At 41.5% G+C, this 17574-nt stretch overlaps 1 protein-coding gene across 5 annotated transcripts in view; it reads left to right on the forward strand.

Moving 5' to 3' along the window:
- TGFBR2 (transforming growth factor beta receptor 2) overlaps positions 1–17574 on the forward strand; it is an 83310-nt gene that overhangs the window by 43406 nt on the left and 22330 nt on the right. For all 5 annotated transcript variants that reach the window (XM_038125045.1, XM_038125053.1, XM_038125063.1 and 2 more), the window contains 2 exons: positions 6650–6821; positions 8474–8664. In XM_038125045.1, the coding sequence (XP_037980973.1) occupies positions 6650–6821; positions 8474–8664 (363 nt within the window). The remainder of the gene's footprint in view (positions 1–6649; positions 6822–8473; positions 8665–17574) is intronic.

Here is a 17574-nt window from a genome sequence, read left to right on the forward strand (position 1 = left end):
TTCCTTCAGCTGCGGGTGGCCAAACTACTCTTGCCAAGGTCTAGCTGGTCAACCTGGTTTACCTAGTCTGCTCTCTTCTTTCCTAGCAGACTTCTCAGTCGTGGCTGAAGAACCGGTCACACAAACCTCAAAAAAGCCTGTGACCCCCACCAAATCGTTCTTTGGTGTGATAGGTGTGACTTGCATTTTTTTCCTTACAATGGGCAAAAGCCTTTACATGACAGGGGGAAGCTATGAGATGCATCTCCTCCAAATAGTTCACAAAGTACTGTGTTCAAACAGGAAGTTATTTTGGCTTTTATCCATTGCTGAGCCCCTGAAATTTGCAGAAGTGCAATCAGTACACTTAAAGGCACAACTTTAAGTACTGACTAAGGCAGCTGTTGTGCTCTGTGGTAGTCAGTGGTCTGTGACTATGATAAAGATCGAGGCTGAGAGATTCTGCAGAACAATCCATAGGAATGTGGTTTCCTGGAGTCCTGCCACAGGGGTAGTTAAACATTCATGGAACCTGTTTTCCTCTGACATATTTTAGTTGTACGTAAAAGATAGCGCATGTTTGGCTTTACAGAGGCTGTCTCAGCACTCTTGATAATCATTGTTGTTAATCTTAATAGAAACAGTCACAAAATCATAAAAGTCCTGTACCCATGGTAATTCTGCTGGGTTAGCTCATGGTTGAGATAAAGGACTGCCCCCGAAGCAGTGTCCAAGATAGTGTGAACATTGTGAACTCATACTCAGTGGTGAAAATAGAAGTATGTACCAGAGTGACACTTCATTTCAGCTCAGATGACATTAAGCTTAGAAATGGCAGCTGCAACTGAAAAACTGAAAATACATATTTCATAGGGCTACCCCGAAGTAACCCTGTGAAACCCTCCCTGTTATGATGGGAGTTACTAGGTGATCTGCAGTGTTGCCAGCTCCTGTGATTTTATGATGAGTAATAGAAATACAGCTATTTTTCTTGAAGATCCACCTCCTGGATCCCAATGATTTATTTTCATTTTATTGTGTCTTTTCTTCTAGTTAGATGGTAATTCCAACCCCCCTGCTCATGGCCAAAGTTTCAAAACATGTCTCAAAATCACTCTTCAGAGTGCAGCCAGCAATGGCAAGTAAGGGAGAACTCAGCAGTTGTTTTTTGGTTGCTTGGGGTTTGTTTTTTTGTTTTTCAGGGGTTTTTTTTTGGTTGTGTTTTTTCCCTTCCTTTATTTCCATGATCTGTCTGACTAGTCTTGTGATTTTGTAACTCATGATTTTTTTTTATCTTTAGGATTGATTATGTTTCTGTCTTCACTTCCTTGTATTACCATGCTGGACATAATCAGTATACTTAAGAGTAGCCATCAGGATATACATCCAGGTCTTGAAAGCAAAACTCAGGTCATGCATTTTCCTTGACTCTCTCACTCCTGCAGTTAATTCATCAAGATGTGTAAGGCAAATTTAATGAAGCTGGCAGTGTCTCCGTAACAGTCAAAGTTCCACTAGGGCTGTAGATCATGTGCTGGGGATAGTAGTCAAAACAGAAGTCATGCTGTGTTTAGTACAGTTCCTGGCAAAACTTGATGTCTTTCTGTTGGATGAGAAGGCAATACAGTTTGGATGCTCTTTATAGCTGCTACTGTACTTTCCAAACACAGATTTATGATGTCATGGAGCTGTGCTCTTTGGGAGACCAAGGACAATCTGCTTCAAGGCTCTGATAAAGACATTGTCCTCCTGGCAGATTTCCATGATGTAGTGGAGTGAAATCTTCAGATCTCTCCTGTCAGGTGGATTTGTCTCACAGCAGCTGAGTAGTTGAGTTCCCATCCCAACGTCTCTCTCAGCATTTTTTTTTTGGGGGGGGAGGATGGGGTCTGCCTGCTGTTTTGTAAGTATACATGTGCCAGAGACACTGGATGAGAGAATAGAAGTGCTGTAACAGGATTTTACAAGATAGGAGTAAGAGAAATTGGCTGCTGTTTCTGAAATGCATCCTAAGACATAAAAAGTTTTCCAGTGTAGATATTTCCAAAAAGACAGCATGTTAGTTTCGGCTTTATTTAATATTGTTAGCTTGTGAGAATTCTGTAATGATCTTAAAAATAGGAGAAAAGTAAACTACAACATTAGGCCTCAATGGAAGTTACATAGATACAGACAACAGATGCAAAGCAAACCACTTCAAGCAAAGTCAATAGACTTGGGGTGAGGTGTCCTGTTTATAATGCCCTAAGAAATCATAAATAAAGATGTGAACCACAGAAGAGAAATGATATTCTGCAAGCCTGGCTCCACTAGAATCCATGGAGTGGACATTTCTAATGTGACTGCTCTAGTGTCTCTTCCATAATGTCCAGCCCACATGTTGGCTTGCACATTCCATACATTTTAACCACAGTGGCTGATCTCTACTGAACTTGTTGGCTGAAAGTTTCATAGCCAAGAAAGCACGGTCTTTTATTTGTAACCCTCTCCATGGACAAAGAAGCAAGGAAAGCTAGAATTAGGCTTCCTGTAGAAGTCAAAATAAGAAAACTAACACTAGACAGTGGGTGGCAAATTCAAATTTTAGGATACAAGCACACGCTTTAGGATGGCTTCATTCACCTGTGCAAATCTGTGATTTCTCTGTTAACTTTTTAATTATTTCCACTTTTTTATCATGCAAAATCAAAGGTTGCTTTTGTCCACAGTGTTCAAGTGACTTTGGTTTTCTTAACAGGAGAAAATCTTGAGGAGATGGCTCATGTAGTATGAAGTGTGCAGCAGGACAGTCAAATAATTTTAGAGGTGAACATTTAAGTGACTACAAGAAGAGGAGCATCTGCTGGTCCTGAACCACTTCTTGCTTATGAGTCCCTCAGGGAATGAGTGAATACACTTTCCTAGGGAAGAATCCTACCAATTTGTCATTCTCCAGGCAGGACTTCGTTGATTAAAGATAGGTATGAGTTCATGTGACTTGGAAGAAGACCCATCTTTTCAGGATTTCTGAGCTCTCAGAGTCTAGTAGCAGTCTGTAAACAAAGAGTGACATCAAAGTTCCTATCTAACTTCAGATTTCCTCTCAGGCCATCTGCAGGGTGTGGTTTCTGTATCAGATGGAAAAAGTCAAACATAGCTTTAGTTTGGAACTAGATGGGTTATCACAGTGGAAAAGGCCAGGGAGTAATAACAAACAACAGACCAACATCTGCTAGAGCATTATGGCAGTCTTAGGGAAAGTAAACTGCAGTCTCACTTTAAACCAAATGTTGAAGCGTGGAATAAAATTTGTCCACCTGGGCAGTTTAGACAGTTTTTAGAACTGCCAGAGGCATGAATAAAGAGTCACTGATCTGTCAGCCTCTGTTAGAAGAATTTTGGAGAGAAAATATAAGTGTAGTCAGTTCTGCAAGTCCCAAAACCCAATTAGCTTTTGATAGTAATTAAACCTGATCAGAAATTACCTGGTCCTAACTGGCCAACCTTTTGCTACTGTTGCTAGTGATTAAACTAATGCCTACCTTAGAAACTTAAAGTTTGTGACCTTACAGGGGATTGCTGCTTTCCAGCTTTTTAGATGGCTTTTTTTTTCTTTATTTTTTCTTTTTTTTTTTTTTTTATCAAGTAGTTTGGGTTGGATATCCCTCCTTGGAAGAGGTCCAAACATACTTATTTTCATCCATTTGTTCCAGTGGGTGAGCCTTGGTAGAACCTGGCACAGCCAGGGACTGCATTGGAACCAAACCCTTTCTCTCAACAAATATAATGTGCTTGTAACAGTTTACCTAAGGACCCACCTTCGTGTGACTCTTGGCTCCACTGCTGTGGGCACTGGAGGGGACTGAGTCATGTTCATGGCACAGGTATCCATGATGCCACGGCTGCCATGGAAGCTTGGAGCCGAAAGCAGCATAGATGCAGTTGATGCCTTTCCTCTGTGCTCAGTTGTGAGACACTTGGCACCCCTGCCGCAGGTTTCCTGTGTACATTTGGGTTAGTCACTTCACCTCTCCCTCAATATTTGTCTCTATTTTTGTTCCAGTCTTTTAGGACCATGGATTGGGGTTTTTTTTCTGGGTAGAGGGACAGTCCCTTACTATAAGGTTGTTTCGATCATTACTGCAACCTAGATAAGTTGTGACTTAGTTTCTCTTCAGCATGTGGTAAGTAAGAAGAGATGTACACCATCCAGAAGAGCTGCACCATTTGCTGTAGTGAGGATTATGTTGACATATATTTCATAGAATACTACATTCAAGACCTTCTGAGTTCCCACCACACCTGCTTCAATGAGGCTTTGTTCCTCTATGTGGTTACCGGGAGTTGTTGCAACACAACAGAACAAGAAATGTTTACCTGGGGCTTAAAATTCTGCCAGCCCATAATATACATGGGTGGAGAATGCTGGCAGTAAGAGCTCCCAGTGTTTCAAATGGAGTGGCACACTTCCCTTGGAAAGGTAGCAATGTTTATTTTGACAAAATTTGATAGTAAACATGACAGTGCTGTAACAAGCTTTGATGGTGACATACACTTGGTTATTTACTGCATAGAGAATAAGGTGGGACAAAACTGTGAGAGACACCCTCATGTTGAGTCATGAGTTCAGAAAGGACCCCCTCGCATTCTAAACCTCTTTCTCAGATGGTTTCCATGTGTGGTTGGATCCAGATCTAGTTCCAGGCTAGGAACGTAGGTCTAAAGGATTATATGAGCACAAGCAGTCCTTTATCTCACTTAGCTAAGATTTCAAAGTTTCAGCATGCTTATTCCCCTTTCACTTACTGAGTATTTAGTGCAATAAGTATTCTTGCAGCCTCAAGAGGCATCCCTGTTCAAGGGGAGATCCTGGCATGCAGCCCACAGCTGTGCAGGAGAGGTCAGCAGACCCTGGGCTGTTCCCTATTTATGGAGTAAGATGATTGACTTATAGTAGTATTTGCATGCCAGCTGTATTTTGGTTGGCGCATGCTCAACTAGACCTCAGCTGCTGAGTAAGTTTTATGGCCCTCAGCTATTGTGTTGTTATCTGTCTTCCCAGAGTCCATCTATAAGCCAGGTGCAGCCCTCACAACCACCCCATTTGGTCTTGCTTGAGCCAAAAGCAGGGAGGAGCCCACTGCCACACCCAGTGAGCTCAACCTAACCACCCCTCTGTGTAGCATCTTCTTCTATACCATAAAACCATTGGAAGTTTTGCCACTGATTATAGTGGCTGTTAGATCAGAAACCTTAGTCAGTACCAGAGCATGCTAGTGATGAGAAAGATGCGTGGTTTGGATGAAGAGAGAAGACCTTTCTCTCAGTCTCTCACAGTGGTTCAGAACCCCATTGAAAATGTTAGCAAGAGGCCCTTTTATTTCCTCCTGGAAAAATCATGTATATTTATTTCCTGTAATAAAATAGTCTAATGGTAGTAAAGAGTGAAGTTCTAGAAGGAAAAAATTGATTTCTCAGCTAATTGAGTAGAGATGGAGAAATTATAAATCCCTGGTTGCCTGTTATGGGTTGACTAGCAACATTTGGCTACAGAAAGCAATATGAACACCGTTTTAACACGCAGGTGGCTACAAGAGAAGGGCTGTGCTGCATGTAAGCCCAGTATCTCCTCAAAGTGGTTCACCCTACTTTTCCAATTACATTGCAAAGTGAGTCAGACTGAAACCGTTGTTGAGTGTCTGCTCCACTTCAGATAGTTGCATGTTCGTTTAGCTTTAGAAAGAATTTTGTGTCAGCATTTTCTGTTCCTTGTAGTTACCCTGTTTTTTCAAAATAGTTTTTTGAGCTAAAAGTATGTTTCCTGAAATTCAAATGCTGGCACAAAACAATATCTCTTTCCTTACCACTGCCACACTGAAGCAGATGGTAAGTACTGAGAATCAGAACCAGTAAGCATGTAATTATTCAATTTCTGGGTGCAGAAAAGTAGCTGTTGGGTCAAAGCAGGCATCTACAAGACAGGCTGTCATTGTACGTTAGTTTGAGTTCAAGTCCCCTGCCGTTAGCCCAGTTAGACTCCTGCAGTAGATCACATGAGCTGCACAAATGCCCTATTGCATTTCTAGCTCAAGTTTCGCCCACATCCTCTGGCAGACCATCTACCTTAAGCTCAAAGTCTGTTCCAGCCCTGTGGTTTTTATGTGTGAACAGTAATCAGATTAGGGATTGCACCTAGATTATGCCTCAGGTTAGTAAAGACAAAATTGCAAAATTCATGCTGATCCATGTTATAGTGATGTCACACAGCTAATGTTCATTCTCAGTGTGGAACCCGCAGTTACTGTGGCACACAGATCATTGTGCAGTGTTACACATGGGGGACGGATACACTGCCTGTGAGTAGTGCAAATGGCTGAGTGCAGAGGAGCTATTTCAGTGCAAACTGGTTTTGGAAAATGCATGATTTTGCAAATTATGGAGCAACTTTTGCTCCCTGTGAAGTCAATAGAAGTTCATTTCGCTTTTCAAATACACTTTGATTAACCTGGTCTTGACATCGTGGCACTTACCTTGTTGTAAAGAAAATTGGGAGCTGGGAAAGATCAAAGATTTTCTAATTTAAGGTAAGAGGAAATGTTTGCTGCTGATGAAAACCTTATCTTCATAATAAGCAATAATGCAATCTGATCATCTACCATTATTGAGTTTCCTTTTTTTTTTTTTTCTTAAGCTGAATTTACATCACCTGTAGAAAGAAATAAGGGAAGTGGACTGAAAATGTCAAACCTATGCAAATTTTGTGATATTAAAGTAACAACCTGCTCAAACCAACATCGGTGCAAGAGTAACTGCAACATCACTTCTATCTGTGAGAAGAGTAGTGAAGTCTGTGTTGCTATATGGTAAGTTATTTCTTCATACAGGTGGGGAGAGGAGCACACCCTCATTCAGCACTGCTTAGTACTTTCCTTGATTGCACTGATATTCAGAATGTCCCTGTTCCCTCACCAGGCTTTGCTCTCCCGCTTCCAGCTCATATCTCTGCACAGCATACCGAGAGTTGCTAGAGGTTAACAATTCTGATATGAAATGTTCTGGGGACTTGTTTTTTTTCTAAAACAGTTCTGTTCCAGCTTACACTGTTATTGGAAAAGAGGCATGGTTTTGTGCAAGCCATTAAGCTGCATCCACCCACAGCACTCAAGAGCAGAAACAGATTTGAGGCTCAAGAGAGGATTGTAGTGACAGTTGCTGAACAAAGACAATTCTCCCTCAGGTTTCAAGTGAACTAGATTATGTAGATTTATCACAAGAGGCTTATTGCCATGTATAGGTAGAAATACTTCCTCTGAATGGGAAAAAAATTCTGTGTAGGTAGAGTCTTTGATGTAGGCATGACTCTTTTTATATAGCCTCTGTCTAGCTTCAAAGAAATCAAGAGTTTATGAAAATGAGTTGTAATACTTTTTTAGGATTTATTTGCTTTAAGCTTGTGTTCCAGTCTGAAAACTGAGACTTCCCTTGACCTTTCATGAATAGGAATCCAGTCCTACCAAACCAAGCTAGAAATGCTCTTAATGAGTTAATAACTGGACTAAAGGAACACAACTGAGTGTTTGCAGCATTGCTGCTGATATAGTAAAATAATTAGAACCACTTACAGAGGGACATAACTAATTCATGTACTGAGGGATTAGTTGTGTCCATCGACTTGAGATGTTCAGCATAATTGGAAGTAGGCATTTCAGTTTAGGATCAGTGCAGTGTGCTTTTCCATATTTCTTCTGTGACTCTTTAGTAAGTCATCAGTGTATATTATTGCCATAGAAAGGAGCTGTTGTACAATTTAAGACATATTTTTGATTTTTCATGACCATTTATCCAAAAGGCAAGTAAGTTGAGAACTGTACTACAAATCTTTTGTCAATGAAATTTAATCCATGGACCAGGACAAAACACAGAAATGTGGTCCAGATTATCAGCTGTAAATATTTCCATGACTTTGAGGCAATTCTAACTTGCATTACTTTTTATGATTGATATTTTGCTGGGGTGTTTTTGGTTGGTTGAGGGTTTTTTTTTTTGTATATAACTCCTTCAGAGCACAAACTGTGTTGATTGTAGGCTTCAAAAGCAAAATGAAAAGACCAACTCACTAGAAATTCTCTGATTTTGAGGAAATAATTCAGTTTTTATCGTAATTTCTCATGGATTTTTACTGTCTGCTCAGTGACCACAAAAACCAAAAGTATGTTCTGAAGTTCACAGCAGTTCATTGAGCATTAGCTTGAATAATTCTAAGTGAGATTTTCAGAGGCACTCTTGTGAGCTTAGCAGTAATATGATACAGGAATAGCTGTGCCATTGTACAAATGTGAGGAGCCAAGCCAGTGCCAAATTTGGCCCATTCAGGAAGGACAGAGAAAAACATACTATGCTCTTTAAATGCCATTTATGTTCTCAAAAGAGGTAAATTTTGGCCAGGTGTGGTCCTGTCTGCTGCCTTTATAAAATATTCCTCTTTTGATTTCAATTTTCTCCTTTTCATCTTTAGGAGACAGAATGATGAAAATGTGACATTAGAAACAATATGCCACGATCCCCAGGAAACACTGTATGGTCACATTTTGGATGACTATAAATCAGAGCAGTGTTTAATGAGGGAAAAGAAAGATGATGGGGGATTGATGTTCATGTGTTCCTGCACAGGTGAAGAATGCAATGATATGCTCATTTTTACATCAGGTAGGTTTAATAATTTACCTTGCATTCCTACATTCCTTGCAAGTAAGTAATATTAACTGTGTTATTCCGATGTCCTTTGGAATTGCATTTTGTGAGGGAGAGCTTCTAATGGCAGAGGTGCTATTTTGGTCTTTTTTGAATCTTGCAAAATCTCAACCTTTCTTTTCTGTGTTCTGAGGGTATTTCTTCCTGCCAGGGTGTCCTCATTTTGCACTAAGTCTGATATTCAGCTCAAGATATTGCACTTAAAAGCTGATGGAAGATGAAAGCAAGATGTTTACAGTTGTTCTGTTGGCATACCAAAATGCAACACATGACAATTACATTTAAAATCTAAACTAAAGGCAAATGCCATTTTTAAGGTCCTACCTCTTCTAAAAGGCTGTATTGCCATAGTGTGTTGTCTGCATATAGAGATGTTACTGGTAACCTGATAGGATGTGAATTTTAAGTCAGCTTCTCTGGTGTAACTGACCATCTGCACCTCTCCTGTGGTGGGTGTGAAGAAGCTAGGTTCCTTCTCTGGGGAATATGTTCCCCCCCACCACCTATATGGCACAAGAAGTGTACATGAGTTCAGTTAAACCAGGGAAATGTGAGTGCAGACCAAACCACAAGTGCATAACCCATCCCCATTCCACACCGTGAGCTCTGATGGGGGCCACTGCAGACACAGTGAAGGCAGTGCAGGTGTGTGCAGTGCTGGTGGACCTACTGCTGCACACACAGATGTGTGTGGGTGCACACACCCCTTGTGCTTTATTTTGTCCTGCCTAGTGTGGTTATTTTACTGAGACAAAGTCAGGTTTCTCACAGGGAAGGGTGAGGACTCCTATGGAGAAATTTGTGTATTCACACCTCTAAATGGGTGTGGCACACCACACCCATCCCCATCACCTATAAATTCCTGAGAAAAGGATATCATTAGGTCCTTGTTACCTCAGATAAGGAAGGGTTGGGATGCTGTTTCCACTCCCGGGAAACATGGTATGTGACTGCACTGAGGTGAAGGACTGTAAGCAATTGTAGCTCTCACTTCCTTGCCTCCAAGGCCAACTAGTTTAGGTCACGAAACCACACCAAATTAGCCAAGAGCAAGTTAGCATGTCTTTGCTTCCCTTGGCCTAGGCTATCCCTTTCTGATGCCACCCCTCATCCCTGTCTTTCTCATCCCGTTGTCAAGTTTGATTTGAAACCAGACAACCTGACTGCTCATCCATGGTTGTGTGACCAACCCTTACTTGGGTGACCTTTCAAGGGTTTGGAGTATATACTGATATTGATATGAGCACAAGTGGTAGACCCAGGACCTAATTCTAACAGATTGCTTGGTTTTATTGTAGAGAATGTGTCCCCAGAGAAGAGATCTTAATCTGTGTCAGCTGTCTAGTGTTTTTGTACAACATGAACCACACCCTTGTGGATTTTGGCTAAATTGTTATGAGTTAGCCACGTTATAGCTGTTTTTCCTGGAGCTGTAGCTGAATCCAATCACTGATAAATGTGTGTCTTTGGTGTGTATAGTTATGAAAACCAATCTAAAATTCAGCGCCAAGTGCCTTGATTCCTATGAACTCTGCAGCTCACTCACACTTCCAGATCAACCTACAAGGAGTAGTAGAAGTTTAAACCCAATCTTTTTCCCAAATTCCTTTCAAACTCCTACCTCCTAGAAGGAGCCTTTCCTTCTCGGTCACGTGCTGTAAGCATTTCAGGTGGCTCATGAAAACCATGTGCTGCATTTGTATGTATTAAGTGAATTACTACAGATAAAAATGAAAGTAATGTAAAACTTCACTTTGTAACATTTCCAGTTCATTCACAAACACAGGCATTAACTCCAGTCGGGGGGTGGGGGGAGAATTGAGGCTTTGTCATTCCTTTTTTTATTGTTGTGGATTAGTGTTTCTTTTAAATGAAAACAGCCCCTTTGGGTTGCTTGCCTGGTTAGCCATGGCAGGAAGACAAACGATTTTTACAGTATCAGACATGCGGTTTCCTGTCTGTGTTTAACTTTGAGCAGAACATCACAGCCAGCTGGTCCATGGCTCCTCCAGACAACTAGATAATAGCCTGTAATAATTTTGCCTTTGGAATGACTGTCATCCAGATCTATTCTGTACATTGTTCTTGTGGGTTTTGTTTTTTTTTTCTCTACACTTGTACTCCAGAACAAGAATTCTTCTGTAGTGGTTTTGCATATTCTGTAGTCTTAAAGAGCGAGACAAGAGCTACTCTTAAAAAAGCCTGATCAAACAGTGATTTTAATAATTTCTTAGCAGAAACTGGGATATAAAAAGATAGCAATTTTTCACCTGTTAATCACAGCGTTTCCTTTCAAGGTATTGCTATGAATGATTAGTGGTTTGCCTCTTCTTCCTGTATGCACACATAGGACAGACCAGAGTTAGTTTGTTTCTGGTGTTTCTGAGGTAAGAAAGAAAATCCCGATTAAGGCAACAACTCCTAATTTCCACCAAAGGTTAGTCACTGACTTCCAGTGATTCACAGCTGAGCTGTTATTGCTTATGGAAGAATTGGTTTATAGCACTATTGCCTTGCATGAGTCTTGAACGTGAAGGGCAAACCTTCTGACTCCATTTTTAGACACAAGGATCTGATGGTTTTGGGTATTGGAGGTGTTGCAACTCACTCAAGAGTGACTTTAGAAATGTTTGAATTAGATACATCAAAGTCAAATGCCTGTTTATTGTATGGATTTTCATTTAAATTGCCAATCTGCAAGATAAGCAAGACACAGTCAAACACGTGCCTAAATATGCTTGTAGTTCTGCTGTGTCAGGGGGCTGACCCTGATTCAGATCCCTGGCATTCCAGGCCACAGGCAGCTGGTGGAAAACACTGAGTGCAAAATGACAACAAATAATATTCTGTAGTTCCTGGAGAAACAACATGCAGGAGACAGGTAACCATTGTAAATCTGACTACTCTGTGTTTATTTTTTAATCACTCTCTTTTTTTGCCAAACAAAATTGTGAGTGACTGGAAAGCAGCTTATACCCCTGCAGTGGAAAAATGCTTCTCACAGCAAATCTCAATGCCAGTGTTTTGTAATTATTATTTATTCAAAAGTCTAATGTTAGCGTTACCAGAAGGCAAAGCCAGGGAACAAAACCACTGGAAAAGATTAGCCTGAACTGGGGTAAAAGGCCTTGGTTGGCTAGAAGTTGGCTAGGTAGCAGACAGAGGCCTGGTCCTTCTGTCGTGGAAAAAATGAGAGCAGGACTAGACTACGAGGGCTTTTTGCATCCTGATGTCTGGTTGTGTCTGGTGAATCTTCTGAATCTTGCTTTACCTTCTTGTGCTTTGATCTGCTGGGATGAATCAGGTCTGTCTGTAGTTCTTTGCACAGTCCCAGTCTTCCTGTGATGTTTGGGCAGCTTTGTTCCTCAGCTTTCCTTTCACCACCTCTCCCAGCCATTAGCCAGTGCGAGCATGACAGCTGCCAGACAAAGCTGGGCGTTATTAACAATCCCAAGTTCTTTGACTGAGGTTAAGCCTGGTTTACCCTAAGAGACCAGGCAGTACTGTGCCCTTTCCAGCCCCACATCCAGCCTGCTCTCCATGGACAGAAATTACAAGATGGGATTCCTGCACGTTACTTAGTGCATGACCTACCTACCTTCTGTGCAATGGAACTCCTTCCTCTTGTGCAGTTCATTTAGGGACAGTCATTTATCAATCTGCAAACAAGAAAACAAATCCTTTAAATACCGTTGCCAGTATATAAGCAGTCATTATCCTGGGCATGAAATTCAAATCCAAGCAGCGGGGCAGAGAACTCAAAAGTTGGAACCAGGATTTCAACACAGTTCTGTTTTGTTTATAGTTGTTTCGTTCTAGTAACTGACATGGTGGTGGTATTTTTTTATCCTTACCTGCCTCTTGCCATGCTACGCAGATCTCCATGCAGCTTGCAACCGAGGTGTCTGTGGGATTGTTTAGGTAGACTGTGTTTAGTGCTCACCTACTGCAAGATGAAGTCATTATTTTGGGCATTCCCACCACACCTAGATATGGGAGAAACCTTTAGCAGCAACTCTGAACCATTTCAGTTGCCTTGAAATACCAAAACCTCAGTGATAGAGAAGACTGACAGGTCGACAAGAGTTTATGAGAATAATGAAGCTAATCGGGGAACTGTGTTGAGGGAGGGAGGGTGTTGTGCTACTTTTTAGCGTTTTTTTTTAACTTTACATTGATCATGGTTTTACAGAGTTGGCTAATTGAGAGTGTAAGAGACATGCCTATTTGATTAATCAATTGTGGCTGAGTCATTTGCCTGAACAAATTACAGCCTGTGGATTTGCAGTGCTCCTAGTGCTGTGATTGCTCACTGTGTACAGTTGTTACCTGGGAGAGCTGGTGCTGCTCTGCTGCCTGAATCACCACAAGCATGCCTGTGTGATGCCTTGTCCTGTGCCCGGACTGCAGGAAATATGGATAATGTTTAAAAATGTCCTTAACTTTATACCTCTCCTTTGTCTCTAATATGTTGATCCTGTCTTTTCCTTTCTTTCTCTCCTCTTCCTCTCCTTACTAGAGTCAAAGTGTTAGTGATTTTACTTGACCACATAGGAGGATCTCAGACTTAAGATCTGTGTGCAAACAGTCACCAGTCCATAAATACTTATGTGATGAGTTGTCCGGTGCTCAAGGAACATCAGAAGGGAGATGATTACAGCTGGACTGCTTCCAAGTGAATTTTAACAAAGGCTTTCATTAATCTCTCTTTCTGTTATCCAACTAACATGGTCAGAAGGTAACTGTCTTCCAGCTGCCCCATAAAAGAGGTCAGTAACATTACATAACATTGCACAGAGCCTCTCACTGCTTGTATGTTGGCTTTGTTCTCTGTTTCCTCTTAGGTATTTGCAGGCACTAGAGTCCCACCCAGTGCCTGCAGCTGTGTGTAACCAAAGGAGAGGCTGTGTAATGCTGAACATCTGATTCACTTAATGGGATAGAAAGGAAATAGAATGAAAAGAGGCTGAAGGAGCCAAGATTTTGTTTTGCTCTGTATTATTTATATTGTTCGCTTCTTAGGAAAATAACCATGCTCAGTTACAGATTTGTGTAAAAACAAACTAGGCAGTGCTCTTCCAGTCTGGTTGGCATATTTGTTACAATTTGCATCACTTGAGAGCTTAATAAGTATGGGAATGTGGCCAACCTTTTATCAGGTTGTCATGGAAGAGACTTTAATAATTACAGACAGAAACAAACTGTAACTAACACTGGCAACATAATATTTTGGGAAAGGTTGGAGGGGTGAAACTCAGCCTGAGAATAAAAATAGTGGTTAATGTGTGGCATCTGTTGAAACATATTGAAACTGGAGAGATTGATTTGTTCCAGAAATCCACCAGCAAACAGCAGCAGACACCCAAACTGAGCCATGTATCACAGAAACTCAGTCACATCATGTAAAGTTAAAATATGTTGGCTTTCATATTGCTGAGTAGGAAAGCTCAGCTAAAAAAGTCAAAGTGTGTGAGAGATGCCATGTACACACAGTGAAGGGACCTATTAGAATGGGAGAGATAAGAAGGGAATGCATTAGTGGGGTGGAAGATTTTAAGCAAATGGGTGCTGTGCCAGCAAACCAAGGAATTTTACTTTTTAGCCAGCAGTGAGGGAATAAAAGCAGCAACAAACTATTTGTTCTGTCTTAGAGCTTAAGAGTTTCTTAGACCTCCTGGGTGCTGAAGAGCATACTTGGCAATCAGTTGAAAAATGAAATTCTTCTTACAATAGATGAAATATCCATTAGGTCATTGCTTGCCCAGACTTTTTGCTGAAGTAAACCACCCATAGGCAATCAAGTTTCTGGCCTTCCCCCCCCTCCCCCCACCCTGTGACTAAGATGCAGCCATTCTCATCAGGTGACAGATGCATATGCATGACTCTTCCAACATGTAACACATGTAACTGGGTCACATAACTGGGGATTTTCCCTGGGCATTGCAGAGAAGTCTTGAGTCCTGATCCCCTAGGTAGTCATGCTCCCAGGCCAAAGCTGCAGGTCTGCAGGGGAGAGCAGCAGTGGGTGTGTCACTGGTCTTCAAAACAGCTCATACTTGCTACCTTTCAGGAAAAGAGATAAGTGGTGGCACTGGGCAGTGACATGCATTAAGTGCTCTGACAGCTGGGTCTGGTTTGCCAGCCATTTGTTGACTGCAGAGCAATATTAGGCAGTCAAATACCCAAAAAACAGGTGAATGGGTTCCCATACCTTAAAGTATACCCTTAGGGCACAAAGTGCTGGAACCTGCGCTTGGGTCACAGCAACCCACTGCAATGCTGCAGGCTGAAGGAAGAGGGGCAGCAAAGCTGCCTGGAGGAAAAGGACCCGGGGGTGCGCTGGTCAGCAGTGGCTGAACACGAGCCAGCAGTGAGAGCAGGTGGCCAAGAGGGCCCATGGCATCCTGGCCTGTTTTGGAAAGAGTGGAGCCAACACAACCAGTGCAGTGATTATTCCCCTGAACTCAGCGCTGCTGAGGGCACGTCAAATCCTCTGGGCCCCTCACTACAAGGACACTGAGGTGCTGGAGCATGTCCAGAGAAGGGCTGCAAAGCTGGGGAAGGATCTAGAGCACAAGTTGTGAAGAGTGTCTGAGCGAGTTGGGGTTGTCTAGCCAAGAGAACAGGAAGTTAAGGGGGAACCTTTTTTTGTTTCTACTACTCTCTGAAAGGAGGTTGTAGCAAGGTGGGAGTCAGCCTCTTCCCCCAAGTAAGAAGCAATAGAACAAGAGGAAATGGCCCCAAGCTGTACAAAGGATGTTTACATTGGATAGCTGGGGAGATTTCTTCACCAAAAGTGTTGTTAAGCACTGGAACAGGTTCTCCAAGGAAGTGGTTGAATTAGCATCCCTGGAGGTATTTAAAAGATCTGTAGATGTCGCACTTAGAGACATGGTTTAGTGGTAGACTTGGCAGTACTGGGTTTACAGTTGGACTTGATGATCTTAGAGGTCTTTTCCAACCTAAATTCCATAATTCTATAGCAGGCCAGGCAGACCTGCCAACTACCGGAGGTAGTGCCTCTCCAGGAGAGAGATTCTCTTTTGGATACCCTGGTAATATCCTTTTCAGACTAAAACATGATGACATACAGCTTAAGCACAACTTACTGGCCTTTGACAGACTTGGTTTACCTAGTCTGAAAAAAGATCCTGTCAAATACAGGAACCTGTTGAAGGAATTCAACCTTCAGGAAAGCCTGCAAGAAATGCCAGGGTTTATTTTCCACTGGATGGTAAGATAGAGCCCACTCTGTTTTTAAAATCTAGTAATCTCTCTCTTCTGCCATGAGTTGGTTCAGCATAGAGCTGAGAGAGGGATGGAACTGATTTCCTGCACAGCAAAACTATGAAACTGAAAAAAAAAAAAAAATCATCTCCAGCAAGCATGAAAAATTAAAATGTTTCCAAGAAGCTATCATGATAAAAAAATGCAGGTTAATTTGGGGTGAGGCATTTGAATTTGATTATTACCAAGTGTTTTGTGTCAGGATCAACCATTTTCCTAAGAAAACACCCTCCACCCTGAGTAAAAAAGCTCCCCAACCCCCATCTTCAAACCTCCCAAAACGATACCTGTTAAACTAGCAGAAATTTTTAAAAGTTGGATTAACTTTCAGATCACTTTTGTCCTGAAGATAGGGGTTTCAGGGAAAAGTATAAGAGTGTCAGAAGCAGAGTTTCTGTTTTGAAAATCCATATTTCCCACCAAAAAAAATGTTTTGCTGAAGATTTCAAAGCCATTTTAATTCTAAAAAGGCCAAAATCAGGAATGTACATGAAACTCAGAGCTACAGAATTTCATTTCCACTTTAGGATTCTTCAGTAGAGATAAACTAAATTACTCTAAACAGCTGTTCAGAGTAAATTTCATTTCACTGAAAGTGAAGCATTTTATGGAGCTAGTTTTCATCCAGACAGTACTAAAGAAGTGGGCAGGCTTTTCCATATTTTGTTGCCTAGTGCCTTGCTCAGAAATCACTACACATGCAAGGTTCAAACTCCCATTTTGTAAAAAGCTCTCCCTTAATTCAGAGCAGGTCTTGAACTTGAAGCTGCTGTACTCCACCCATACCAGTCCACTCACTGCTAGGGATTCAGCACTTACATACATCTCTTGCCAAACTGCAACATTTGAACAGAAATTCTGTTCAGGCAAAAGCATTGGAAAAGTGTTGGTTTTCATTCCAGTGTGGAATTCAAATCAAACTTTGAAACCTCAGAATTTCTACAAAATGGAGTTTTCCTCCAGTCAGCTCAAAGGGCTGCTTTGTGTCTTGGGATCTTGCGAAATAACTAGATCACAGTTCTGTTTCTGGGACCATGTTTTGTGACTTTGTGTTTCTGGGAATTTTTAAGACTCTGCACAAGCTTGCAATATATCGGTGTTGATTATTTAGCTTGAGTTCCGCTAATGTCAAATGTATTCTTTCTCTGCTCTGTGGCTTTGACTAGCAATTGAATAGGCAGCAGCTTTAGAGCTCACAGGAGCAGCAGACAGCAAGGAAGTAGTTCTGTCAGTACTGGCTGGGCATTCTGCTGCCCTGCCATTCAAGTGTGTATCCTCATTTCACTGCCATTGTTTTACTTATTCCTTCCAAAGTTCAGTGACACTAAAGTTGTATCAAAGGCATGAAAACCAACCTAAAGAATTTGCAAGCTCTAGGGCTTTGAAGCTCCCTGACTGAACAGGGGCTGTACAGTGTTTCCATTTTCCTTGGCACCTGAGCCCTATTCCCTCAAGGCTTTGGTAGTGTTAAGGGTTATGCAGATGGTTTGTGCTTAGTTTAAACCACATACAGGAAGCTTTCTTTTAGCTCAACTTCTCCATTGTTATGGTATATTAATAGGCTCTTTTGAAGCTTAA

Source organism: Motacilla alba, chromosome 2 (assembly GCF_015832195.1).
Source record: "Motacilla alba alba isolate MOTALB_02 chromosome 2, Motacilla_alba_V1.0_pri, whole genome shotgun sequence".
NCBI classification, from domain to species: domain Eukaryota; kingdom Metazoa; phylum Chordata; class Aves; order Passeriformes; family Motacillidae; genus Motacilla; species Motacilla alba.